General features: G+C 42.3%; 1 protein-coding gene across 5 annotated transcripts in view; it reads right to left on the bottom strand.

Annotated features, from left to right (window-relative positions):
• The window catches only part of samd12 (sterile alpha motif domain containing 12), a 130,537-nt gene extending 114,964 nt beyond the window's left edge, over positions 1–15,573 (bottom strand). For 3 of the 5 annotated variants that reach the window (XM_020049986.3, XM_010900202.4, XM_010900204.4), the window contains exon 1: positions 14,594–14,910. In XM_020049986.3, the coding sequence (XP_019905545.1) occupies positions 14,594–14,654 (61 nt within the window). In that variant the 5' untranslated portion in view covers positions 14,655–14,910. The other 2 variants (XM_020049987.3, XM_020049989.3) reach the window with 2 other exon arrangements.
• Between the last annotated feature and the right edge of the window lie 10,730 nt (positions 15,574–26,303).

The following is a 26,303-nucleotide window of genomic DNA, read 5'->3' as shown; positions in this document are numbered from 1 at the left end:
CTGTCCCATCTGGCAATGCTGGCTACACTCCCACGGTCACAGATTGGTTGATCTTACAATTGCATCATGGAATCATAAAAATATAGATGTTTATCACAATATCAACTAAATTGTATGTGGCAAATAAATCATAATATAATTTTATTCTGCTTGCTGTAATTTTTTCAACCATAAGAAACTTCTTGGGGGCCCCTGTGATTGGCTGCCATGGGTGCATGGCACCAATTAAAGCTCCACCTCTGGTATGTTGTTCATATTGTTCTTTTGAGTAACAAATATAAAAAGTTCATTACAACACCATTTCACATTTTGCCTTGACGAACTTACAGGGTTACCCTGGCAGTTTCAAAGTAAAGGATACTCCAAAAAGATTTTCTTTTTAATGTACAGTAGGCGATGATAAGGTAGACTGCACCATTATGTCAAATTGTTGTACAACCCTGTTTCCAAAAAAGTTGGGATATTGGGTAAAATGTAAATAAAATCAGAATGCAATGATGTGCACATCATTTAAACCCTATATTCAATAGATAAATAGTATAAAAATAACATATCAAATGTCAAAACTAAGAAATTTTGTTTCTTGAAAAATATATGCCCACTTTGAATTTGATGCCAGCAACATGTTTCTGACCAATCAATCAATCAATCAAATATATTTATAAAGCCCTTTTTACAACAGCAGTTGTCACAAAGTGCTTTTACAGAAACACCCGGCCTTAAACCCCAAGGAGCAAACAACAGTAGTGTTGCATTTCAGTGGCTAGGAAAAACTCCCTAAGAAGGCCGAATTTTATGAAGAAACCTAGAGAGGACCAGTCCTCTTCTGGCTGTGCTGGGTGAGATATTAAGAGTCCAATTGGAATAATTAATAAATGCATGTGGGCCAAATCCAGAGTCTATTTAAATTTAGACTAGGTCAGAAGTATGACCAGATGGAAAAGGACAGGGACAGCAATGGGCCCCCCAAACCAGGTACTCCGCAGGTGTGAACCAGGACCTCATGTCCTCCTAAAGTTTAAAATGGGAGGAGACTGGGAAAATTCAGAAAATGCATTCCTCATATCAACAACGATTTATAGTGGGGAAGGAGAACTTAGTGGGGAAGGAGAACTGACCCAATCCCCCAGCATAAAAGTATAGCAACTTAAGACCTTGGAACTGAGACGGGGTCCGGCGACACTGTGGCCCTACCCGGGGGAGGCCCCGGACAGGGCCCAACAGGCAGGAAATAAATCCACCCACATTGCCAGGCATCAACCAAAGGGACAACCACCAACCGCAACCACCCTGAATGAGTATTGCCAGCAGAGTACAGCTCAATTGCACAAGTGCGCAACAGAGAGACAATAAGTCAGTGACACTTCACCCGAAAGGCATTGGAGGGAGGGCATCCCAGTGGCAACGAGAGCCCACCTGGCTAGATAGCAAGGGTGGACAGTATCAAGCCTTCTGGTCACCTTCATGCCCCGGGGCCAGGCTACACCTAATCATAAACCGTGCTGTAGAGATGAATTTTTAGGAGACACTTCAAAGCTTGCATTTCTAACCTTAATTGGCAGATCATTCCACAGTAGTGGAGCTCTAAGAGAAAAGGCCCTGCCTCCGGCTGTTTGTTTAGAAATTCTAGGTACAATTAAAAGGCCTGCATTTGCGATCGTAGGTTACTTGTAGGTAGGATCATTTCAGCAAAGTAAGTAGGAGCAAGTCCATGGATTTATAGGTTAACAGTAAAACCTTAAAATAAGCCCTAACTCTAACAGGCAGCCAGTGTAAGGAGTAATGTGTTAAAATTTTTTTGTTCTAGTTAGGATTCTAGCAGCCATGTGTAGCACTAATTGAAGTTTATTAATTGATTTGTCAGGGTAACCAGAAAGAAGAGCTTTGCAGTAATCTAGTCTAGAAGTAACGAAAGCATGGATTAATTTTTCTAGATCAGTTTTTGATAGAAAGTTTCAGATTTTTGCAAAGTTTCGAATATGAAAATATGCAACTCGAGACATTTTATGTGTTCATCAAAGGAGAGGTTAGGGTCAAAGGTAACGCAGAGGTTTCTTACAGTTTTTTGGGATACGACCATGCAGCCGGCGAGGTTCACAGAGATCTGCTAACAAAGGTCTTTGTTTCTTGGGTCCTAAAACAAGCATTTCTGTTTTCCTTGAGTCATCCACTTCCGAATATCTGAAATGCATGGTTCCAAAGTAGCTAATTTTGGGGCTTTTCCATGCTTCATTGAAATATATAAAAGTGTCATCAGCATAACAGTGAAAATTTACATTGTGATTTCAGATTATATCGCCCAGAGGCAGCATATATAGTGAGAACAATAATGGGCCCAAATTAGAAAAAAATATAAAATATAAAAAATATAAAATATATAAACCTGGTGGAATATCACCCAATTAATTAGGTCAATTGGCAACAGGTCAGTAACGATTGGGTATTAAAAGGTAATTCCAGAGAGGATGGGTCTGTCAGAAGTGAGGATGGGGAGGGATTCACCACTCTGAAATACTGCACAATCAAATAGTGCAACAATTTAAGAATAACGTTTCTTAACGTACAATTGCAAAGAGTTTAGGGATCTTATCATCTACGGTACATAATATCTTTAAAAGATTCAAAGAATCTGGATAAATCTCTGTATGCGGGGGACAAGGCCAAAAACCGATATTGGATGGCCATGATCTTTGGCCCCTCAGATGACACTGCATTAAAAACAGACACGACTCTGTTGTGGAAACCACTGCATGGACTAAGGAACACTTTCAAAATTATTGTGTGTGAACACAGTACATCGCTGCATCTACAAATGCAAGTTAAAACTACCATGCAAAAAAGAAACCATATATAAACAAGGTCTAAAATCACTGCTGCCTTCTCTGTGTTCAAGGTCATTTGCGATGGACTGAGGCGATGTGATTTTAAATTATTTTTGGGAATCATGGACGCTGCATCCTCCAGATTAAAGAGGAGAGGGACCATCTGGCTACTTAACAGCACACAGTTCAAAAACCAGCATCCATGATGGTATGGAGGTGCATTCGTGCACATGGCATGGGTGACTTGCATATCTTTGAAGGTACCATTAATGCAGACCAATAAATACAGGTTTTGGAGCAATACATGTTGCCATCCAGACATATTTTTAAGGGAAGCCCTTGCTTATTTCAGCAAGACAATGCCAAACCACATTTGCATTCATTACAACAGCATGGCTCCATAGAAAGAGAGTCTGGGTGCTAAACTGGCCTACCTGCAGTCCAGACATGTCACCCATTGAAAACATTTGACACATTATGAAACAAAAAATACAACAAAGGAGACCACAAACTGTTGAGCAGCGGAAATCATATATCAAGCAAAAATGGGAAAACATTTCACTTTCAAAAATACAGAAATTGGTCTCCTCACTTAGCAAAACATTTACAAATAATTGTTAAAGGAAGAGGTGATGAAACACAGTGCTAAGCATGCCCCTGTCCCAACTTTTTTGAAACATGTTGCTGGCATCAAATTCAAAATGGGCATGTATTTATCCAAAAACAATAACATTTCTCAGTTTTAACATTTGATATGTTGTCTATATACTATTTTCAATTAAATACGGGGATAATTTATTTGCATACTATCATTCCCTTCTGTTTTTATTTGCATTTTATACAGCGTGGCTACTTTTTTTGAAAATGCAGTTGTACTGTATGTCTGTTATAATAGGCTCTGTGCACCAGCGCAGTGACAAACTTCCGCTTTTGTCTAGAAGTCGGCATTGCAGTTTCCGGTTTACTTACAAATACTCATCCGCATTAGTAAACACTTAAACTCACAACAAGATGAGTGATGCTGTTGTACGGAAAAAAATATATATATAATGTACGTGACTCATTTAAGTTTCAAGGTACAAGTGGGGCATCATTTTAAAATCAGGAGAATATCCTCTTTTTAATAAAATATGGCTTGCGCCATTCATTGACTTCAAACGCTAGACTAGAAAATAGTCAGAACAGGCAATTTTTTTATATACTTCCACGTAACGCAGGTTTAAGCGCAATTAATACCATATAGGACCAGATGTTTACTTCCTATGCCAGTTGTTATTTTTCAGTTTCGTTGTGAAATGAGGTTACAGTAGTAAAATAAAAGAGGAGACCTGTTTTGGTGCTTTTTTGAGGCTATGGAATTTTAAGCTTAGCTGATAGCCGGCCGGCACACCACAGAAAACTACTTACCCTCGTAGTTGTGCAGATAACTCGATACGTAGAGTTTGAATCCCTTGTTCCGTTTGCTTGTTGGAGCAGGGGACAAGGCATCAACAATTCGATGGACATCACTAATGCTTATTTTAGGCAGGTCTTGGAGACATCTACTAAAAACTGAAATTTTGGGCGACGCGGGTGATCACCTTAAGTAAACCGGAAACTGATATGCCGACATCTGGCTAAAGCAGAGGTTCGTCCATATGCTTGTGCACAGAGCCTATTAAATGCTGAAATGTATCCAGAGTCCTTCTAACAGGGTCCGAAATTAATCCCCGCCAAGCGCCAAATCCAGGTAGATTTTCCTTTTGGCGAGTAAATCTCAGAAGGCTATCCTCAATACAGGTGGGTAAATGTTAGTATCAATATAGTAATGTAATAAAATCTGTCATGATGGCTAGCAGGAATTAACTCTTCTGCGTTACACTGAAATCCACCCATTACTTCGAGGTGAAAATATACTTACTTTTTTTATGGAATAAGTAGCGAAGTTGGCCTTCCAATCCGGTCTTTACAAACTCGTTCTTCGGATCTTGGGCAGAATTGTCCGGTAGCTACTAGCTAGTGCCGTAGTAACCATTGTTTCTGTACTGAGAGTAAAACGGTAAGGATATTTGAAGTGAGAGAAATCTCCCTGACTTAAGACTGGACTGTGTCTATAAGCTACGTTGTCTACAAGTTAGCTGTGGTAACGGTGCCGCTTGCGTTTTAGTTTTGTAAATAATTAGACAGGTAGCTAGATAGGTTCATATTTTGCCTGGAAACTGGCTAAATAACGTAATTTTGGAAACTGGCTAAATAAACGTAAAGGTTTTGATTAAAAGATTATAGGAATAAAATCCTGACCCATGAGCATATACAGTATATATACATTTGTAATATATAAGTGTAGCTAATTATGAAGCCGATAATAGATATAGGGGCTTTATAAGGTATTCATTCAATATTTTCACATTACAATAGTCATCCATCCATCCATCTTCTTCCGCTTATCCGGGGCCGGGTCGCGGGGGCAGCAGTCTAAGCAGGGATGCCCAGACTTCCCTATCCCCTGACACTTCCTCTAGCTCTTCCGGGGGGACACCGAGGCGTTCCCAGGCCAGCCGGGAGACATAGTCCATCCAGCGTGTCCTAGGTCTTCCCCGGGGTCTCCTCCCGGTGGGACGGGACCGGAACACCTTCCCAGCAAGGCGTTCCGGAGGCATCCGAAACAGATGCCCAAGCCACCTCAGCTGACCCTTCTCGATGTGGAGGAGCAGCGGCTCTACTCTGAGCTCCTCCCGGGTGACTGAGCTTCTCACCCTATCTCTAAGGGATCGCCCAGCCACCCTGCGGGATCTTGCCACCTGTATCCGGGATCTTGTCCTTTCGGTCATGACCCAAAGCTCATGACCATAGGTGAGAGTAGGAACGTAGATTGACTGGTAAATCGAGAGCTTCGCCTTGCGGCTCAGCTCTTTCTTCACCACGACAGACCGATACATCGACTGCATTACTGCAGAAGCTGCACCGATCCGTCTGTCAATCTCCCGTTCCATCCTTCCCTCACTCGTGAACAAGACCCCTAGATACTTAAAATCCTCCACTTGAGGCAGGCACTCTCCACCAACCTGAAGTGGGCAAGCCACCCTTTTCCGACTGAGGACCATGGCCTCGGATTTGGAGGTGCTGATTCTCATCCCCACCGCTTCACACTCGGCTGCAAACCGTCCCAGTGCATGCTGAAGGTCCTGGTTAGAAGGGGCCAACACAACAACATCATCTGCAAAGAGCAGAGATGAAATTGTGTGGTCCCCAAACCTGACACCCTCCGGCCCCTGGCTGCGCCTAGAAATTCCGTCCATAAAAATTACGAACAGAACCGGCGACAAAGGGCAGCCCTGCCGGAGTCCAACCTGCACTGGGAACAAGTCTGACTTACTGCCGGCAATGCGGACCAAGCTCCTGCTTGTTTTACTATTCCTATTAGTAAGCTCTTTAGCCCCTTTTAGACAACCTGTAGGAAAACACAGGACAAGTGGTTTGATCCTGTATAACTTAAATGTAAATAATTTTATAGGACATGGATACTGTGGGGAGAACAAGTATTTGATACACTGCCGATTTTGCAGGTTTTTCTACTTACAAAGCATGTAGAGGTCTGTACTTTTTTATCATAGGTACACTTCAACTGTGAGAGACGGAATCTAAAACAGAAATACAGAAAATCATTGTATGATTTTTAAATAATAAGTATTTGATCACCTACCAACCAGTAAGAATTCCGGCTCTCACAGACCTGTTGGTTTTCTTTAAGAAGCCCTCCTGTTCTCCACTCATTACCTGTATTAACTGCGTCGCTTTGAACTCGTTACCTGTATAAAACACACCTGTCCACACACTCAATCAAACAGACTCCAACCTCTCCACAATGGCCAAGACCAGATAGCTGTTTAATGACATCAGGGATAAAGTTGTAGACCTTTACAAGGCTGGGAAGGGCTACAGGACAATAGGCAATCAGCTTGGTGAGAAGGCAACAATTATTGGCGCAATTATTAGAAAATGGAAGCAGTTCAAGATGACGGTCAATCTCCCTCGGTCTGGGGCTCCATACAAGATCTCACCTTGTGGGGCATAAGTGATCATGAGGAAGGTGAGGGATCAGCCCAGAACTACACAGCAGGACCTGGTCAATGACCTGAAGAGAGCTGGGACCACAGCCTCAAAGAAAACCATTAGTAACACACTACGCCGTCATGGATTAAAATCCTGCAGCGCACGCAAGGTCCCCCTGCTCAAGCCAACGCATGTCCAGGCCCGTCTGAAGTTTGCCAATGACCATCTGGATGATCCAGAGGAGGAATGGGAGAAGGTCATGTGATCTGATGAGACAAAAATAAACTAAACTCCACTCGCCATGTTTGGAGGAAGAAGGATGAGTACAACCCCAAGAACACCATCCCAACCATGAAGCATGGAGGTGGAAACATAATTCTTTGGGGATGCTTTTCTGTAAAGGGGACAGGACGACTGCACTGTATTGAGGGGAGGATGGATGGGGCCATGTATCGCGAGATCTTGGCCAACAACCTCCTTCCTTCAGCAAGAGCATTGAAGATGGTTTGTGGCTGGGTCTTCCAGCATGACAACGACCCGAAACCCACAGCCAGGGCAACTAAGGAGTGGCTCCGTAAGAAGCATCTCAAGGTCCTGGAGTGGCCTAGCCATTCACCAGACCTGAACCCAATAGAAAGTCTTTGGAGGGATCTGAAAGTGCGTATTGCCCAGCGAACGCCCTGAAACCTGAAGGATCTGGAGAAGGTCTGTATGGAGGCTTGATGAAAACACACAATTTTGTTGATGGGCTATTCTGAGAACATTTTGTTGCCACAATAATTATATACTATTATTGGTACATCTAAAATGCCGGATGTGTATGCAATGTTTGAAGCGCCAAATGTTCTCGGCTTCATGGGACATAAAAAAATCAAATAATCTTAAAATAGTAGGGGTGTAATGATCCATCTACTACATCGATGTATGGATTTATATTCCTATGATCCAACTACATCGATCTGTGCTCAGCAAGTTGGCCTTCCGGACGATATATATTGATCTAACATCGTTTTAAAATGTAATCAATCGATTGTATCGATACTAGGAAATAACCCATTGGATTTAAGCACGTCAGACTTTATAGGAATGTTTTTTCTTAGCACTTTTAATGATAAAGGCGATAAACGTTACTCGATTCAGTCTGCCTATCCGTGACGTCATCGCCCCGGGCCAGCAGCAGCGCAAAGACAACAAAACATAGCATGGCAGATGGCAGAGGAGAAGCCGACGAGCGAGAAATTATCAAGCCACCATTGCGGTCCAGTGTGTGGAAAGTGTTGGTTGCACTTTACTTTTGATATTAATATAGTAGTATTTTTATGTTGAAAAACAAAAGCACAAGTAGCAGGTAAACCTACAGTTGAAATGTTGGTTGCACTTACTGTACTTTTATTGAATGTATTGAATATTGAAACTGAGAGCAGAACATTTTAACTTCCTGTTAATTCAACCTAAAGTGTTGGTTGCACTTTATTCAAATAAAATGTGAATGCATTTGCTATTAATTGTTGTTTACTTGTTTGTTTATATCCATAATTAATTGATACCTGATTCCCTTACAAGAAACAACAGGAATCTAGGAAACTTCACCTGCACTGTCCAGTATCCAGGTATTTATTTCAGTCAAACGGGTTGAATTTTTGGCTGAAAATATACTGAATCGATTTCAAGTCACTGAATCGTTTCGGATCGTATCGTTCAAAATGAACCATTATCGGCCTTGAATCGTATCGACAACCACGAATCGTGATACGAATCGAATCGTGGTTAAAATTAATCGTTACACCCCTATAAAATAGGGATGTGCCGAATCACATAACAAACTAAAGTTTTGTGAGAAATGGAGGTTTGGAGACAAAGGTGCTGGCAACAGTATGATGCTCATGCTATGGTGATATCTGGTGTGGTGTGGCAATGTATAATTTTGGCTGGTAAAAATATGCGTGGCTGGCAGATTTTTTTAAATCTTGGCCGGTGAACCTAAAAGTTAATTTCAGACACTGCCTTCATATAATATATAATAACATTCAAAGACACTACAGCAGGTGGCGCTAAACTCAGTTAACTATTTAGGTGTGATATACACTCACCTAAAGGATTATTAGGAACACCGTACTAACACTGTGTTTGACCCCCTTTCACCTTCAGAACTGCCTTAATTCTACGTGGCATTGATTCAACAAGGTGCTGAAAGCATTCTTTAGAAATGTTGGCCCATATTGATAGGATAGCATCTTGCAGTTGATGGAGATTTGTGGGATGCACATCCAGGGCATGAAGCTCCCGTTCCACCACATCCCAAAGATGCTCTATTGGGTTGAGATCTGGTGACTGTGGAGGCCATTTCAGGACAGTGAACTCATTGTCATGTTCAAGAAACCAATTTGAAATGATTCGAGATTTGTGACATGGTGCATTATCCTGCTGGAAGTAGCCATCAGAGGATGGGTACATGGTGGTCATAAAGGGATGGACATGGTCAGAAACAATGCTCAGGTAGGCTGTGGCATTTAAACGATGCCCAATTGGCACTAAGGGGCCTAAAGTGTGCCAAGAAAACATCCCCCACACCATTACACCACCACCACCAGCCTGCACAGTGGTAACAAGGCATGATGGATCCATGTTCTCATTCTGTTTACGCCAAATTCTGACTCTACCATCTGAATGTCTCAAAAGAAATCAAAACTCATCAGACCAGGCAACATTCTTCCAGTCTTCAACTGTCCAATTTTGGTGAGCTCGTGCAAGTTGTAGCCTCTTTTTCCTATTTGTAGTGGAGATGAGTGGTACCCGGTGGGGTCTTCTGCTGTTGTAGCCCATCCGCCTCAAGGTTGTGCGTGTTGTGGCTTCACAAATGCTTTGCTGCATACCTCGGTTGTAACGAGTTGTTATTTCAGTCAAAGTTGCTCTTCTATCAGCTTGAATCAGTCGGCCCATTCTCCTCTGACCTCTAGCATCAACAAGGCATTTTCGCCCACAGGACTGCTGCATACTGGATGTTTTTTCCTTTTCACACCATTCTTTGTAAACCCTAGAAATGGTTGTGCGTGAAAATCCCAGTAACTGAGCAGATTGTGAAATACTCAGACCGGCCCGTCTGGCACCAACAACCATTCCACGCTCAAAATTGCTTAAATCACCTTTCTTTCCCATTCAGTTTGGAGTTCAGGAGATTCTCTTGACCAAGACCACACCCCTAAATGAATTGAAGCAACTGCCATGTGATTGGTTGATTAGATAATTGCATTAATGAGAAATTGAACAGGTGTTCCTAATAATCCTTTAGGTGAGTGTACACCGATCAGCCATAACATTATCACCACCTGCCTAATATTGTGTAGGTCCCCCTTTCGCCCAAAAACAGCCTTGACCCATCAAGGCATGGACTCCACTAGACCTGAAGTTGTGGTATCTGGCACCAAGAAGTTAGCAGCAGATCCTTTAAGTCCGGTTAGTTGCGAGGTGGGGCCTCCATGGATCGATCTTGTTTGTCCAGCACATCCCACAGATGCTTGATTGGATCTGGGGAATTTGGAGGCCAACACCTTGAACTCGTTGTTGTATTCCTCAAACCATTCCTGAACAATTTTTGCTTTATGGCAGGGAGTATTATCCTTCTGAAACAGGCCAATGCCATCAGGAATTACTGTTGCCATGAAAGGGTGCACATGTTCTGCAACAATGCTCAGGTAGGTGGTACATGTTAAAGTAACATTCACATGAATGGCAGGACCCAGGGTTTCCCAGTAGAACATTGCCCAAAGCATCTTACTTCCTCCGCCGGCTTCCCTCCTTCCCATAGTGCATCCTGGCGCCATGTGTTCTCCAGGTAAGCAACGCACACGCACCCAGCCATTAACGTGATGTAAAAGGAAACGTTATTCGTCAGACCAGGCCACCTTTTTCCATTGCCCCGTGGTCCAGTTCTTATGCCCACGTGCCCATTTTAGGCACTTTCGACAGTGGACAGGGGTCAGCATGGGCACCCTGACTGGTTTGCGGTTATGCAGCCCCATACACAACAAACTGTGATGCACTGTGTGTTCTCACACCTTTCTATCAGTACTAGCATTAACTTTTTCAGCAATTTGAGCTACAGTAGCTTGTTTGTTGGATCTGAAAACACGGGCCAGACTTCGCTCCCCACATGCAACAATGAGCCTTGGCCGCCCATTACCCTGTCGCCGGTTCACCGCTTTTCCTTCCTTGAACCACTTTTGATCGGTACTGACCACTGCAGACCGGGAACACCCCACAAGGGCTGCAGTTTTGGAGAGGCTCTATTCCAGTCGTCTAGCCATCGCAATTTGGCCCTTGTCAAAGTCCCTCAGATCCTTAAACTAACACTTCAAAATAATTTTCACTTGCTGCCTAATATATCCCACCCACTGACAGGTGATAAGATCATCAGTGCCAGTGGTCATAATGTTATGGCTGATCAGTGTAAGTTCACACTTCAAAGTTCCTTTAATTACGCAAACAAGAATATAACATTCTAGCAAGACTGGTTAGTACAAATTAGTAACAAAGCCTACATTGCCAAAAAACTGCAGTTAATTGTGTTACCATTCTGTTAGTTGGTCTGATACAAATCACTTATACATGCATTGGGGTACATAGTTCGCCTAAATGGAGTATTGGCCACAGCCAATAACACTACAGTGAGTAGTTTGAAAGCATAACCAAAGGGACTTCATTATCTTATCCATCCTAACAAATGGTCACAGATATTAAATTATATTCATTTAGCAGACTCTCTTATCCAGAGTTACTTAAAGTTGGTGCATAGATTTAAGTAATGTTTTGTAATGTATATTTCATACCGTGTGCCTACTGAACTACAACAGGACCACACAAATAAAATCTCAACTACCACATTCCAATTTTGTATTACTGAAAATCAGAGTATTACTAAGGTTAACTATGATATCATGCATGTGAGTTCAGTGTTTTCTTCCTATACTATGTATTTCTTTGATAAATCCCTAGATAAACAATGTGAAAGGGGTTGGTTTTGAAAGAGCAACAAACCTTTGTCAGTGTAACCATCCTCTTACACTGTGCAGACAGGCCTAGTCTCCGAAGCCAAGACTCCAGGCCAGTGGAACTGAGGGATGCGATACACGGTTCTGAATGGATGCACAGCGAGAAGCATCGGGGTAGGCCACATTAGAGAAGTTGAGCAGAGATAGAGGGCAGACTGAAGGGAACGGACAGCCTCGGCCAAAGGGGTAAACACTGCTCCTAACCAAGGGTTGGGAGCATTGGTTAGGCAGACAGGCCAGTGCAGCCAATTGTAGGGTAAAGCAATGCTCTCTAAATCTTCACTGGAACCCTCAAACCACAAAGCCATTTGCAGTGTCCCATGTATAAAACAGATAAAATAAGCAGTCATTACAAAGAATGTCAGTATGTGCAAAATAAGCGTTCACTGTTTCACAGAAGAACATGCAGCAGGGCATTATGACTGTGTTCATATCATTTGGCATGAAGTGACACCAGTTATGACAATTACAGCCACATGACTCTCAAGGCAGTATTAAGTTAGGCTTCATCAGAGTCATCATCAAGAAGAACAGCAATATTCAGTGCATTTTTGATTTCACTGTTCTTTAAGGTGTGTGTGTGTGTGTGTGATGAGGTAGGAGACATGCTGTCTGCACATATGAGCAAGATGTAATTAATCTTATGATTGTGTATCTGATATAAAGCGGTTTCAGACTGGCTGATGATATACCTCATCTCCAAGACAGTCTGACCACAGGACCTTCTTCACACAAAGCAATATCATCCACTCTCCACCCCTAGCATTTCAATGTCGGCCTGAATCTGTCCCGAGTGAATTGTATTCTGCTAAATAATTTTAGTAAGATCAATGTGTCTTGATTGCAGATCAATCAGCCTAAGCAATGATGTTTCTGAATAAAATGTGCTTGAAGATCCCTCATCTCTAGGCTACCAGTTTGTTGACGCCATCAAGCAGTTTGTTTCTACCCCTTGTCAGGCCAAACATGACATTGGGTTGACATGATTACAGCACAAACCACTGCTGGGTATGTTGCAGAAATATTTCAACTTCTGGTCACAGTGTACTGCAAAACAATGGAACAGTTAAAACCGGTTTAAAGGCAACTAAAACTCAGTGCAGGTTTTATAATGATATTAAGACACTACCCACACAAACTCTTGGCCAGGAGTACAATCAACATATACAATTTTATCTTAACTGATCATCTTGACAGTTAAGGTACATGTGCAGCAAAGAAGAGAGTGATGACGCAAAGTGACTAGGGAATGGGGAACAACCATTCACTATGGGGCACTGCCAGCTGTGAACTCTACACGCATCAGCCAACTTAGGTTTCCGTGACTTTAAATCAAATGCTGCAATGGTAAAATATTTGATACTTTGTTGCTTGACACAATCACTTTGCCTGTTATAAATATACTTTTTGGTCACTCATTGCAAAACAAGATATAATTTCAGAGGGATGGGGGTTCAGCGTTTTTATTGAAAGCATCTCTGGTCACCCTGAGGACTTACCTGGTCTGATCTCTGGGCACCCTGAGGACTAACCTGGTCTGATCTCTGGACACCCTGAGGACTAACCTGGTCTGATCTCTGGTCACCCTGAGGACTAACCTGGTCTGATCTCTGGGCACCCTGAGGACTAACCTGGTCTGATCTCTGGACACCCTGAGGACTAACCTGGTCTGATCTCTGGGCACCCTGAGGACTAACCTGGTCTGATCTCTGGGCACCCTGAGGACTAACCTGGTCTGATCTCTGGGCACCCTGAGGACTAACCTGGTCTGATCTCTGGTCACCCTGAGGACTTACCTGGTCTGATCTCTGGGCACCCTGAGGACTAACCTGGTGTGATCGTTCTACATAGTCCTAGTATCCCACAATAATTTTTTGTGCAGTCTTCACAAATACACACTGCAGATCACTTGTAAACAATTATTTTCCTATTAAAAGGGGCAGGCAGCTACTTGAGGCTTTGTACTTAATTGAGCCAACATGCTAGCAGCCCTCTTTGTTTCCATGACTGAATAAAATAAATTTCAAATGCTGACTTGTCTGTCTGTAGCCAGCTTCTGCAGTGTACCCCAGAAGGGTTCTATTTCCAGTAGTTTTTTCAAGCCCTGCCACATCAGGTTGCTCTGTAGCAGACATATAGGAGCAATATGTTTGGAACATCAAGTCATAATAAATTCACAGTATATAATTTTTATTAAGAGAATCAGCACCTCAGTATCTTGATAACATTGTATCTTCCAAACCCAAGTTGAGGAGTCTGCAGTCTGCTGTGGGCCAATGGGCCATATAAGAGTTCAGTTTACTTTTCTAAGTTCAGTCCTGCATTGGTCCTATGCCCACCCATAGAAGCAGAGGACACCCAAGACTACACATACGTTGGCATTCTCTAGTGAAATGTATGAAAACGTATGCATTCACTAGTGTTAGTTGCTCTGGATAAAAGCGTCTGTAAAATGAAAACGTAATGCTAATGGCTTGAAGAGTAAAGAACGTGTTGATTTCACCAAATGACACATTCGATGTTAACTTGAAAAGGGGAACCAGAAAGACCGGTTATGATTGCAAGGAATAGCGTCAGTACAAGGCATTACAACAATTGATGAGCATTTTCTGAACCTAAATAGAACAATTATAATCACACCAGACAAAGGGTTCAAATATGTATAATGCCATATGAGCGCAGCAAACATACCTCTCATTGGATTCTGAATCCACAAAATGCCTCCAATAAGGTGAGGTGACTGGCCGAGCATCGCGGTTAAACTGCACACAGTGGCTACAGATTCTTGTCTTCTTCACCGAATGTTAAAAACGTCGCCTTTGTCGAAACTAATGGCTATTTATCACTGATGTGAACAAAGCTGTTCACGTAACATAACTTGTGATCACTGGAAAACCAGCCCTTACAGTTAATACAGGGAAGAACAATATGTAGTTAATTGAAGTAAACGCATTTAAAGTGCAGCGTTTAATCTGTCAAAACAAAGTATTGTTTTCCTACGATGGAACACTCACCGCGGGCTTCAGCATCCTAGTGAACAGGTGCAGACCTCGAGCACCGCACAGTAAAACACAGCGCGTCAGAAATATAACCTAATTATGCAAATGTTTTCCCTAAATCTATCCACACTTCCATAGCCTTTAAATCATTTTGGAAGACTGAAGCTCTATTCTGTAGTATTTTCATCACTGCTTTTTCTAAACAACGTCGCACGGGGTTTCATTCGGAATGGTCGAGTATGAGAACACCCTTAACAACTGACGCTTGCGCATTAATACTGATCTGTACAGCATGTGAATGGATTTCTTTCCCTCTTTGCAAACGCCAGTGTGGTATCAATATATTGTGCACGCCATGAAAAGATTACCAGACTAAAAATATGCGGAGCGCGGCAACTGAAATATCGTCCAATCACAGGCTTTCACAGTTGACTTTGCAAGAAACCCATTACTGCCTATATCAGGTTGATTCATTCAAGCACGGTGATATCACGCATCGTCTCACTGCTGAAATAAAATAACCTCAGCTATTCACTTTTTATTAGTAACATCGAGTTATCTTACCTTCGACAGCCATTGTGCTAATCCATACACTCGGTCATCATTCATACAACAGAATGTAGAACTCAAAATGCTGTCATTGTACCTGATCGTTTGGTTAAACACTTGCTGCGGGCAAGTTCGAGCGCCCAGCAACCGCCTCTCTAAGAATTGTGGGGAGTGTAGGCAATTTCCAGACTTTCGGAAGCGTTTCATTTAGAACACCAATTAGCAAATAACATTTCATAGGTAATTTTCTATTTGTATTTTCGTTAACTGTAAATGTCAGTGGGTTGGAGAACAAATATATTTAAATTACTGCAACTGAACAGGTATTTTCCCAACTGTGTTCTAATATCTAAATTCTTCAGTAAAACCTGAAAAATAAAATAGGTCCCCACAAGTAATTTTTTTTCTCCAATATGGATATTGTGATTCCAACTCGGGGATTATAGGTGAAGGGGAAATTGTACATTTGGGCAGAGTGTTAGAACTAGGGTTACTTTTAGGTTTAGGCATTAAGGGTTAATGTTAGGTGTTAGAACTAAGGTGGCCTATTGACAGCATTATCTGTCAGATCTGTAGGTCTGTGGTGTGTCCCTGTGGTATGTGGACATTTGAAAATATTTTTTACAATGAAGTCACAATCAGCATACAAATCAGGCCCATTCAGAAACATTTTCTAGCTAGGTAGATCTTTATCTGACACAGGTCTAAGTAATGAGCAAAAGGAAGTGGACAGTGTTTCCAGATTTCATTAATAACAGCTGTAATTATCATTAGGGTGAAATAGCTTTCTTTCAAAGACAAGGAAGTTATGTATGATAGAAATGGTCTGGGTGTATACTAGTCATTAAGAGTATGACTGCAAGTAGACTACAGATTCATAAGCTCATCTTTCTCTAGACCTCTGATTTGGCCAACTGATCCTCCTCAGGAATGTTACGGCATACACCCTGGCATTTTGTCTACGGTCTGTTTGAGATGTATGGTTGAGGTTGGGTTTTTGAAGTAATTTCTTTCTTCAATTCATGCTTTGGCCACACAAAGGAGAGTAGAAAACAACCTTATATGGATATGGGTTGACTGAATAGAGACATTTAAGGGAGATTTTCACTAGGCAGTTACTAGAACATTTTTGAAAGAATGTGTGTGTGTGTGTGTGTGTGTGTGTAAATACATGTGTATTTGAGGGATTTTTTATAGTTACTAATTAATTTATGTACTTAAATGTAATTGAGTCATAATCTCGATAATGGTATATCTGTAAGTGTTTCTTTCGGCCATTACACCATACAATTTTTAGAAACACTTCAAATATGGTAAGGCGTACGCCACCTCACCATTTTGTTTACTGTGTAAATATATATGAGACAGTTATCAGAAGTGTTGCAAGGTATGGGTATTATGATGATTACGACTCATACTGGCTGTATGTCAAATTCCATACTTGCATAGTATAATGTATGCCAGATTAGCATGCAAGAAAGATTCGTATGCCTCAAACCACAGTAAACTGAAAATAGTGTGCTAAAAGTTGCCGGATGTTCTACTATTTCTGGTGGATTTTTAAGTATGCATGCTTTTTGGGGTAATATAAACCACAACCCCTTGTGCAGTAAAAGAGGAGGGGTTTCCACGATTCTCTCGTCTTTTCGTTTGACGAAAAAGTCAGTTATCGTCACTTATATCAATAGTTATTGTATCAATGTCGTTCACGTATGAAAGAAAAACAAACGTTGTGTCATAAAATGAAATAGCTTTGTCAGTGTTAAGGGTGCCTTCAGTCTCACAAGAAAATGCTCAATTCTTATGATTATTCCATGTAGTAGGATACTAGTATTACTGGCTAATAAGCTATTAAAATGACCAGTGGCAAAGCCATACAATTCATAGATGCCATTTGTGGTGGAAGTAAACTTCATAAGAAACGTTAGTCAGTTTAACACTGCTGGATGGTGTCTATCTAAATATTCAACTTGGTGTGATGTTAACACACGACAACATTTTCTAATGTTGAAACAATTTTATGAGGAGGTAGTCTGTCCCACTTGGTCCCAATACTGGCATACTAGCTTATTATATACTAAACAGTATATACTTCACAACAGAGGCATTGCTAAGATTACAGTATTTTCGGGGCTTTATATAGCTGCCTACACTTGTACATTGTCCATCGGACATCAACACTTTAGCTGCACTTCTTATAAAGCGCTTAGAATGATAAGTTCTATACATAGCCACCAGAATCAGATGCCAACAATGACAAACCCTGTAAACAATGCACTCTTTCTCTCAGCGGGCTCACACAAAATGTGCATGTTCCAAATAGTGCAAAGTATGGTAGACCTGCTGCTTAAATGACGCACAGAGGACCCAAAACATTTACATTTTTTAATCAATTATATCATACTATGTTTTGAGGGCTTTAATGCATCATCGCAATGACAGATTAATAGATCAGGGGCTATTTTATAACGGACGCACAGGGCTAATGTTGCGGCAATCCTGAGTCTGGTCAATTCCTTCCCTTTTCAAGTGTGGGAAGCCATGAAGTTATAAATACACTTGACAGCTAATGATTCCCCTGCTTCACAATCATCCGCAAAGTAGGTACTTGTAGTATGCAGTATTGCGATTTGAAACAGTGTTGCCAACTTAGCGACTTTGTCGCTAGATTTAGCGACTTTTCAGACCCCCTAAGCGACTTTTTTTCAAAAAAATCGACTAGCGACAAATCTAGCGACTTTTTGTGGTGTCATTGGAGACTTGTTCTTACTCTTCTCAACGAGCAGCGGGTGCCGCCGTGGGCCCCTCCCCCATCTGAAAGCACTCACAGGCGGCCCAGTCCTCGCACAGCAGTTCCTCCGAGCTGCAGTCAGAGCAGGAGATGTTAACTCCTCCACGTCCAGACTGAAAATGAATCGCGCATACGAGAGTTTTGTATGTTAAAAAAGAAAAAAATTATCCATTCATGATGCTGATGGGAAATTATGCAAATGAGGCGATGACGACATTTAGCGACTTCTAGCGACTTTTAGGACAGCCAATAGCGACTTTCCTTACTGAGGAGTTGGCAACACTGATTTGAGATTCAGACACTATTTCAAGTTGTCAGGACATCTAATCGCACATGTCAGACTGGCACATCCGGGAACTTTGGCTCACAATATGTTCCCGCCCCTTTTTGGGGGACAACAAATGACACTCTTTTATAGTCATTCATGTAAAATAGCAGTAAAAAACAACACTAATAGAGAACCACCAGAATTAAATTAGTTCATAAATGACCCAAAATATATTATGTCAAGTCAATATATGTCCACTATGTCTGCCATAGAATGTGCAAGATACATATAAACATAATTTTTTTGGTCCATCTTAAAAATCATGTTCATTCATTCCCCCTGCAGCTAACTGGTGCAATAACCCCACTGTATGGCCAGAGGTATCCTACCCGGACATCTATTCCTACATTATTGAGTCTCCAGGTAAGCAAATTACCAGTGAAATTTTATTTTCATTCCTGCCCTACAAATAGTATGCTAGCAATAGCAACGTGCCCTGCCAACTGACCTAGCTAGCTACAGTCTGCAGCTAATACATTGATAGCAGGACAGCATGACAACAAAAGTACAAGCCCAATTCCAAAAAAGTTGGGACACTGACAATTGTGAATAAAAACAGAATGCAATGATGTGGAAGTTTCAAATTTCAATATTTTATTCAGAATACAACATAGATGACATATCACTTGTTTAAACTGAGAAAATGTATTACTTTAAGGGAAAAATGTGTTGATTTTAAATTTCATGGCATCAACACATCTCAAAAAAGTTGGGACAAGGCCATGTTTACCACTGTGTGGCATCCCCTCTTCTTTTTATAACAGACTGCAAACGTCTGGGGACTGAGGAGACAAGTTGCTCAAGTTTATGAATAGGAATGTTGTCCCATTCTTGTCTAATACAGGCTTCTAGTTGCTCAACTGTCTTAGGTCTTCTTTGTCGCACCTTCCTCTATATGATGCGCCAAATGTTTTCTATGGGTGAAAGATCTGGACTGCAGGCTGGCCATTTCAGTACCCAGATCCTTCTTCTATACAGCCATGACATTGTAATTGATGCAGTATGTGGTCTGGCATTGTCATGTTGGAAAATGCAAGGTCTTCCCTGAAAGAGACGACGTCTGGATGGGAGCATATGTTGTTCTAGAACTTGGATATAACTGTCAGCATTGATAGTGCCTTTCCAGATGTGTAGGCTGCCCATGCCACACGCACTCATGCAACCCCATACCATCAGAGATGCAGGCTTCTGAACTGAGCGTTGATAACATCTTGGGTTGTCCTTGTCCTCTTTAGTCCGGATGACATGGCGTCCCAGATTTCCAAAATGAACTTCAAATTTTGATTTGTCTGACCACAGAACACTTTTCCACTTTGCCACAGTCCATTTTAAATGATCCTTGGCCCAGAGAAAAAGCCTGAGCTTCTGGATCCTGTTTGGATATGGCTTCTTTTTTGACCTATAGAGTTTTAGCCGGCAACGGCGAATGGCACGGTGGATTGTGTTCACCGACAATGTTTTCTGGAAGTATTCCTGAGCCCATGTTGTGATTTCCATTACAGTATCATTCCTGTATGTGATGCAGTGCCGTCAGAGGGCCCGAAGATCACAGGCATCCAGTATGGTTTTCCGGCCTTGACCCTTACGCACAGAGATTGTTCCAGATTCTCTGAATCTTTGGATGATATTATGCACTGTAGATGATGATAACTTCAAACTCTTTGCAATTTTTTTCTGAAAAACTCCTTTCTGATATTGTTCCACTATTTTTTGCCGCAGCATTGGGGGAATTGGTGATCCTCTGCCCATCTTGACTTCTGAGAGACACTGCCACTCTGAGAGGCTCTTTTTATACCCAATCATTTTGCCAATTGACATAATAAGTTGCAAAATGGTCATCCAGCTGTTCCTTATCTGTACATTTCACTTTTCTGGCCTCTTATTGCTACCTTTCCCAACTTTTTTGGAATGTGTAGCTCTCATGAAATCCAAAATGAGCCAATATTTGGGATGACATAACACAATGTCTCACTTTCAACATTCGATATGTTATCTATATTCTATTGTGAATTAAATATAAGTTTATGAGATTTGTAAATTATTCCATTCCTTTTTTACTCACAATTTGTACAGTATCCCAACTTTTTTAGAATCGGGTTTGTAATATTATTTGCAAGCTCAAAAGAAAAGTTTGCAAAGAAGGAATATAAATGATCGCAACTGAAAGCAAAAGATAAAGGGGACCGGCACATGGGTCCCTCGTGCGTGGTGCCGGCGTAGGTGGCACCTGGTCCCTGAGCATGGAAGGTGGAAGAGGCTCTCCTTCCTCCTACCGAGGCTGCAGGGGCTCTCTCCTGAGCCCCTGCGAGTGTGGTGGCAGGAGTACCTCGTCTTCCTCCTTCGATGACTCTGGGTACTCCTGCCCCCAGGGTTCCAGGGGCTCTCTGAAGAGGCCTGCCTCCGGGAATGCTGATGTTCCCGCCAGCGTAGCCACCCCCCTGGACCCTGGCTTGGTCCAGGGTTAGACCATGGAGGTACTCCTCATCAGAGACAAGCTCTGCTTGGTCCTGGTGTAGTCGGTCAATTTGTCAAGGCTGAGTGTAGGCAGGACATGAGGCGCAGAGCTACTGAACATTCTTTCTTTTAATTGTAAAAACAGAAAACAATAAAAGGAGAGGTACAAACTGTAAGCTGAAGCAAAACACCACACTAACTGAAAACAATGACCAACAACCAAGGGAACAACAGAGCAACTTAAATAGGATCTTCAATCAGAGGCAATAGGGAGCAGCTGCTTCTGATTGGGGATACAGCTGTACTCATAAGTTTGCATACCCTGGCAGAAATTGTGAAATTTTGGCAGTGATTTTGAAAATATGACAGATCATGCAAAAAAACTGTCTTTCATTTAAGGACAGGGATCATATGAAGCTATTCTTTATCACATAGTTGTTTTGCTCCTTTTTAAATCACAATGATAACAGAAATCACACAAATGGCCCTGATCAAAAGTTTACATACCCTTGAATGTTTGGCCTTGTTACAGACACACAAGGTGACACACAGGTAAGCATGGCAATTAAAGGTTAATGTACCACACCTGTGGCTTTTAAATTGCATTTAGTGTCTGTGTATAAATAGTCAATGAGTTTGTTAGCTTTCACGTGGATGCACTGATCAGGTTAGATACTGAGCCACGGGGTGCAGAAAAGATCTGTGAAAAGACCTGTGTAACAAGTTAATGGATCTTTATAAAGATGGGAAAGGATATAACAAGATATCCAAAGCCTTGCAAATGCCAATCGATACTGTTCAATCACTTATTAAGAAGCGGAACATTTGGAGATCTCTTGATACCAAGCCAAGGTCAGGTAGACTAAGAAAGATTTCAGCCAAAACTGCCAGAAGAATTGTTTGGGATACAATGAAAAAGACACAGGTAACCTCAGGAGATATACAGGCCACTCTGGGAAAAGACAGTGTGATTGTTTAAAGGAACACAATATGACGCTGCATGATCGAGTTGCTAGAAAAGAAGCCTTTACTGCACCAAAGCCAGAAAAAAGCCTGGTGACATGCCTCACAGCTTCTGGCACACTGTAATTTGGAGAGACAAGGCCAAAACAGAGATTTACAGTCACAACCATAATCGTTATGTTTGGAGAGTGGTCAAGAAGGCCTATAATGAACAGAGTACCATGTGAGAGCTCTAAAGGCAGAGGGAATCTTATGAAAATTGGCAAGATGAATGCAGCATCAGAAAATACTGGCAGACAATTTGCATTCTTCTGCACGAAAGCTACGCATATGACCCTAAACACAAAGACTTTGCATGACCTGGAGGCATTTTGCCATGACGAATGGGCAGCTAAACCACCTGCAAGAATTCAGGGCCTCATAGATAACCATTACAAAAGACTGCATGCTGTCATTGATGCTAAAGGGAGCAATACACAATATAAAGAACTAAGGGTATGCATACTTTTGAACAGGGGTTAGTTATGTTTTTTTATGATCGTGCCATTCTGTTATGACCTACAGTTAAATGTGAATCCCATAAGAAATAAAAGATGTGTTTTGCCTGCTCACTCATGTTTTCTTTACAAATGGTACATATATTACCAATTCTCCAAGGGTATGCAAACTTTTGAGCCCAGTTGTGCACATGGAGATGGCCAGAGGCACCTCTGCAGTCAGGCCCTTCTTCCCTCCACACCTCCTCAATCACTCCGCTCCTCCTCTATCACTCTGCAGCTCCTCTAGCACTCTACGCCTCCAAACCTCTACTTCCCCGTTCCTCCTCTATCACACCACGCATCCACGCCTCCTCGATCTCTCCATGTCTTATCTATCATTCTGTGCCTACTCTACCTCTCTGCACCTCCTCTATCTGTCCACGCCTCTTTCATCATTCAGCGCCTCCTCTATGACTCTGTGCCTCCATCATTCTGTGCTTCCTTCCTGATTATGCACCTCCTCTACCACCCCATGCCTCCTTTCCTCCTTTACCTCCCCACGCCGCCTCTACGTCTCCACTCACTCCACGTCTCCGCACCTCCTCCATCTCTCCATGCCTCCTCCATCATTCCGCACCTCCTGCACCTTTCTGCACCTCCTCTCTGTCCACGCCTCTTTCATCTTTCCGCGCTTCCTCTATGACTCTTTGCCTCCTATATCACTCCTTTCCTCCTGTACCACTCCATGCCTCCTTTCCTCCTCTACCTCCCCACACCTTCTCTTTCACTCCACATCATTTCGTGCCTCCTCTTTGACTCTGCACCTCCTATATCACTCCACACCTCCATCATTCTGTGCTTCCTTTATGATTATGCACCTCCTCTACCACTCCATGCCTCCTAACCTCCTCTACCTCTCCACACCTCCTCCATCATTCCGCGACTCCTTTGACTCTACGCTTCCTATATCACTCCTTTCCTCCTCTACCTCCCCGCACCTCCTCTTTCACTCCACATCACCACACCTCCTCCCTCTCTCCACACCTCCTCCATCATTCCGTACCTCCTCTATGACTCTGCCCCTCTACAACCACTCCATGCCTCCTTTCCTCCTCTACTTCCCCGTACCTCCACTATCACTCCACGTCTCCATCATTCCACATCTCCTTTATGACTCTGCACCTCCTATATAACTTCACGCCTCCATTACCCCAAATCAAATGTCACAAAAGATAGACTTGTCCTTCCATGGGTGTGGTGATGTGTTAGGAAATGTGCTATAGCCCCCAACCAGATTTGGCTATCGGGGCACCATTTACATTGCAACTGGAAGGTGTTCTCAGTAAACGTCAAACTTTGCACTTGGGGGAGTTCTCCCAATTCATATACATTGCAGCTGGAGGGTGTACTCTTGCAGTGTAATACACTGCCACTGGCAGTGTAATACACTGGAGCTGGATGGTAGACTTGCAGTGTAATACACTGCCAACGGCCATGTAGTACACTGGACCTGGATGTAGACCAGGCCCGATACAGATTCTGTGTACTAATGATTTGTGTGTAAATGTCAACATTTGGACTTGGGGGACTTTGGACCTAGGTGAATATGTAAAGGGTGTATGCGGTGATCCAGGTCCAAAAATTCTCCCTATTCATATACATTGCAACTGGAAGGTGTACTCTTGCAGTGTAATACGCTGCCACTGGCAATTTAGTACACTGGATATGGATCTAGACCAGGCCCAATACACATCCTGTGTAGTAGTAATTTGTGTGTAAATGTCAGAATTTGCACTCTCGGGGGTTTGGACCGAGGTGTGTGGGTAATCCATTTGGGTGTACAATTCAGCAGCACAACTTAACATTTGCAGTGCAAACCACAGCCACCACCTGCACAGGACTGGGGGACTGACTGTAGAAAATGTCCGACTTGCATCCCACACGAGAGTAGTGGAGCTCGGTGGACCCCTAGAGCATTTTTGTTGCAGTTTGGCGAGAGGCCTGTACGGGAAACCCAGTAATACTAGGCATTTGGCAACCAAACATGCTGTATTATCCTTTGTGCTAGTATGGCATCCATGTACAATGTCAGCCCATTCATTTCTGATGGTAAAAAGCCTTACTTTGGTAAGGCTCTTCTCAGAGCCACCATGAGGATTCCACCATCAGCACCACTCCCTGGGGCAGAGCACGTGGGACCTGTGCCACACGTTTTAGTACATATTATGAGCTTCTCCTCCACTTTCAGATGCATTGTGAATCAAACAACAATGCAAAGCGATATGCAAGGGCTTGCAAAAAATTATGCATACACAATGCAATTGGCGCATTTGGTCTTTTGGTACAGGAGGCATTAAGGTACTGGTCGAGGCGTAACAATCTTCACCACAGCTGGCAATTTTTTCCCCTCAGTTTAGATGTTTTGAATCATCTAGATATAGCTATGGGTCATAAAAGTGTGTTCAATATTTTGAGAATTTGGTTTATGCTATGTATGATCATGGCAGGAAAATGATAGACATGAACAAACAGGCAAGGAGGGAGAGAAAGAGGCCACAAGCCAACAGGCAAATCACTGACAAGAGCCACACCAAGATAGACTGTTGATCTGTCATCATGTACATCATTCAGAGTCATTGGATAGGATCTCTGATAAAAGGACAGCATCCGAATTTAGGGGTGTACTGTACAAAATGTGTTCACTTTATTCAGGAGAGAGGCATAACAATAGGACTGGTCATAAAGGCAGGCAGAGCATGGGAGAAAGAGAGGCCACAAACCAACTGGAAATATAGTGAGATGTATTAAATCAAGGCCGTCTATGGTAGAAGCTGAAAAGTCCCTACCATGCAGAAAAATCACACAGTATCATTTACCAATGCTAGTTAGGACTATTGCATGTTCAGAAATCGCTACTTTCTTAAAGTCAAACTGATTGGAATATTCACACTGATTGCAGTGTAAGGATATCTTGCACCCCGGCTGGCGTGAGTTGTGTGAGTTGCACGAGTTGCTTGCTTCAACAAAACTAGTGAGACAGGATTGTAAGTACAAATGTACATCACAAAATTGCTAATTAAATATATTGAAAGGTTATATATTCCAGACTGCCAGGAAAATGTTGAATACATTGTTTGCAACAATATGCATCGTATTGAATACTCTGCAACAAGAGCCTGCAGGAAAGTAAAAAGAGGTCTCACGTGTGCCTGCAGGAGAGTGAACGGTGCTTGAGACGATTGATTTGGAAATCAATTATGGGTAAGCTGTGACTAACTGATTTGAGAAATAATAATGAGTCTCAATGATGCAAGGTCATCTGTAGTCAACAGCAGTCTATTTGATCCTTTCAAACACAACCGTGGGTGTAATTAAATCCCTCACTATGGGTCATCGGGGGGGGATCAGCCAGTGACCAACCATGTCATCAGGAGGGCTCAGCCAATCAAGTTAGAAGTCCCCGTTAGGAGTGATCAGCTAATAAAGTTAAAAGTCAGACCCATTTCACTAGATTAAAATGGAGTAGGACTTCAATCACAACCTATTATGTCCGGCCAATCTCAAATCGACCAGTAAGCCATGCACCTTATCCACTCGCAGAGCTCTGTCTATCTGAAGGGAAAATGGAGCAATTACCAGATTACCTAAACCTGTCAATTACTCTAAAGCTGAACAGCATAGGGTGAAGGTCTTAACAGTCAATTTGGGATTGGGCTGTCCTTTAAGATCTATTTATTTGAATATTACAGTTCCTGCAGAGGCTGAACAATTTAAATACATTTTCACGTTTACAAATTGGATATCTCAGTAGTGGAGATAACCTCCCTGTAATTTTGAC

This window comes from Esox lucius, chromosome 10, assembly GCF_011004845.1.
Source record: "Esox lucius isolate fEsoLuc1 chromosome 10, fEsoLuc1.pri, whole genome shotgun sequence".
Classification (NCBI taxonomy): domain Eukaryota; kingdom Metazoa; phylum Chordata; class Actinopteri; order Esociformes; family Esocidae; genus Esox; species Esox lucius.
The sequence above is the reverse complement of the archived record's forward strand: the minus strand, read 5'-3'. Positions and strand labels throughout refer to the sequence as shown.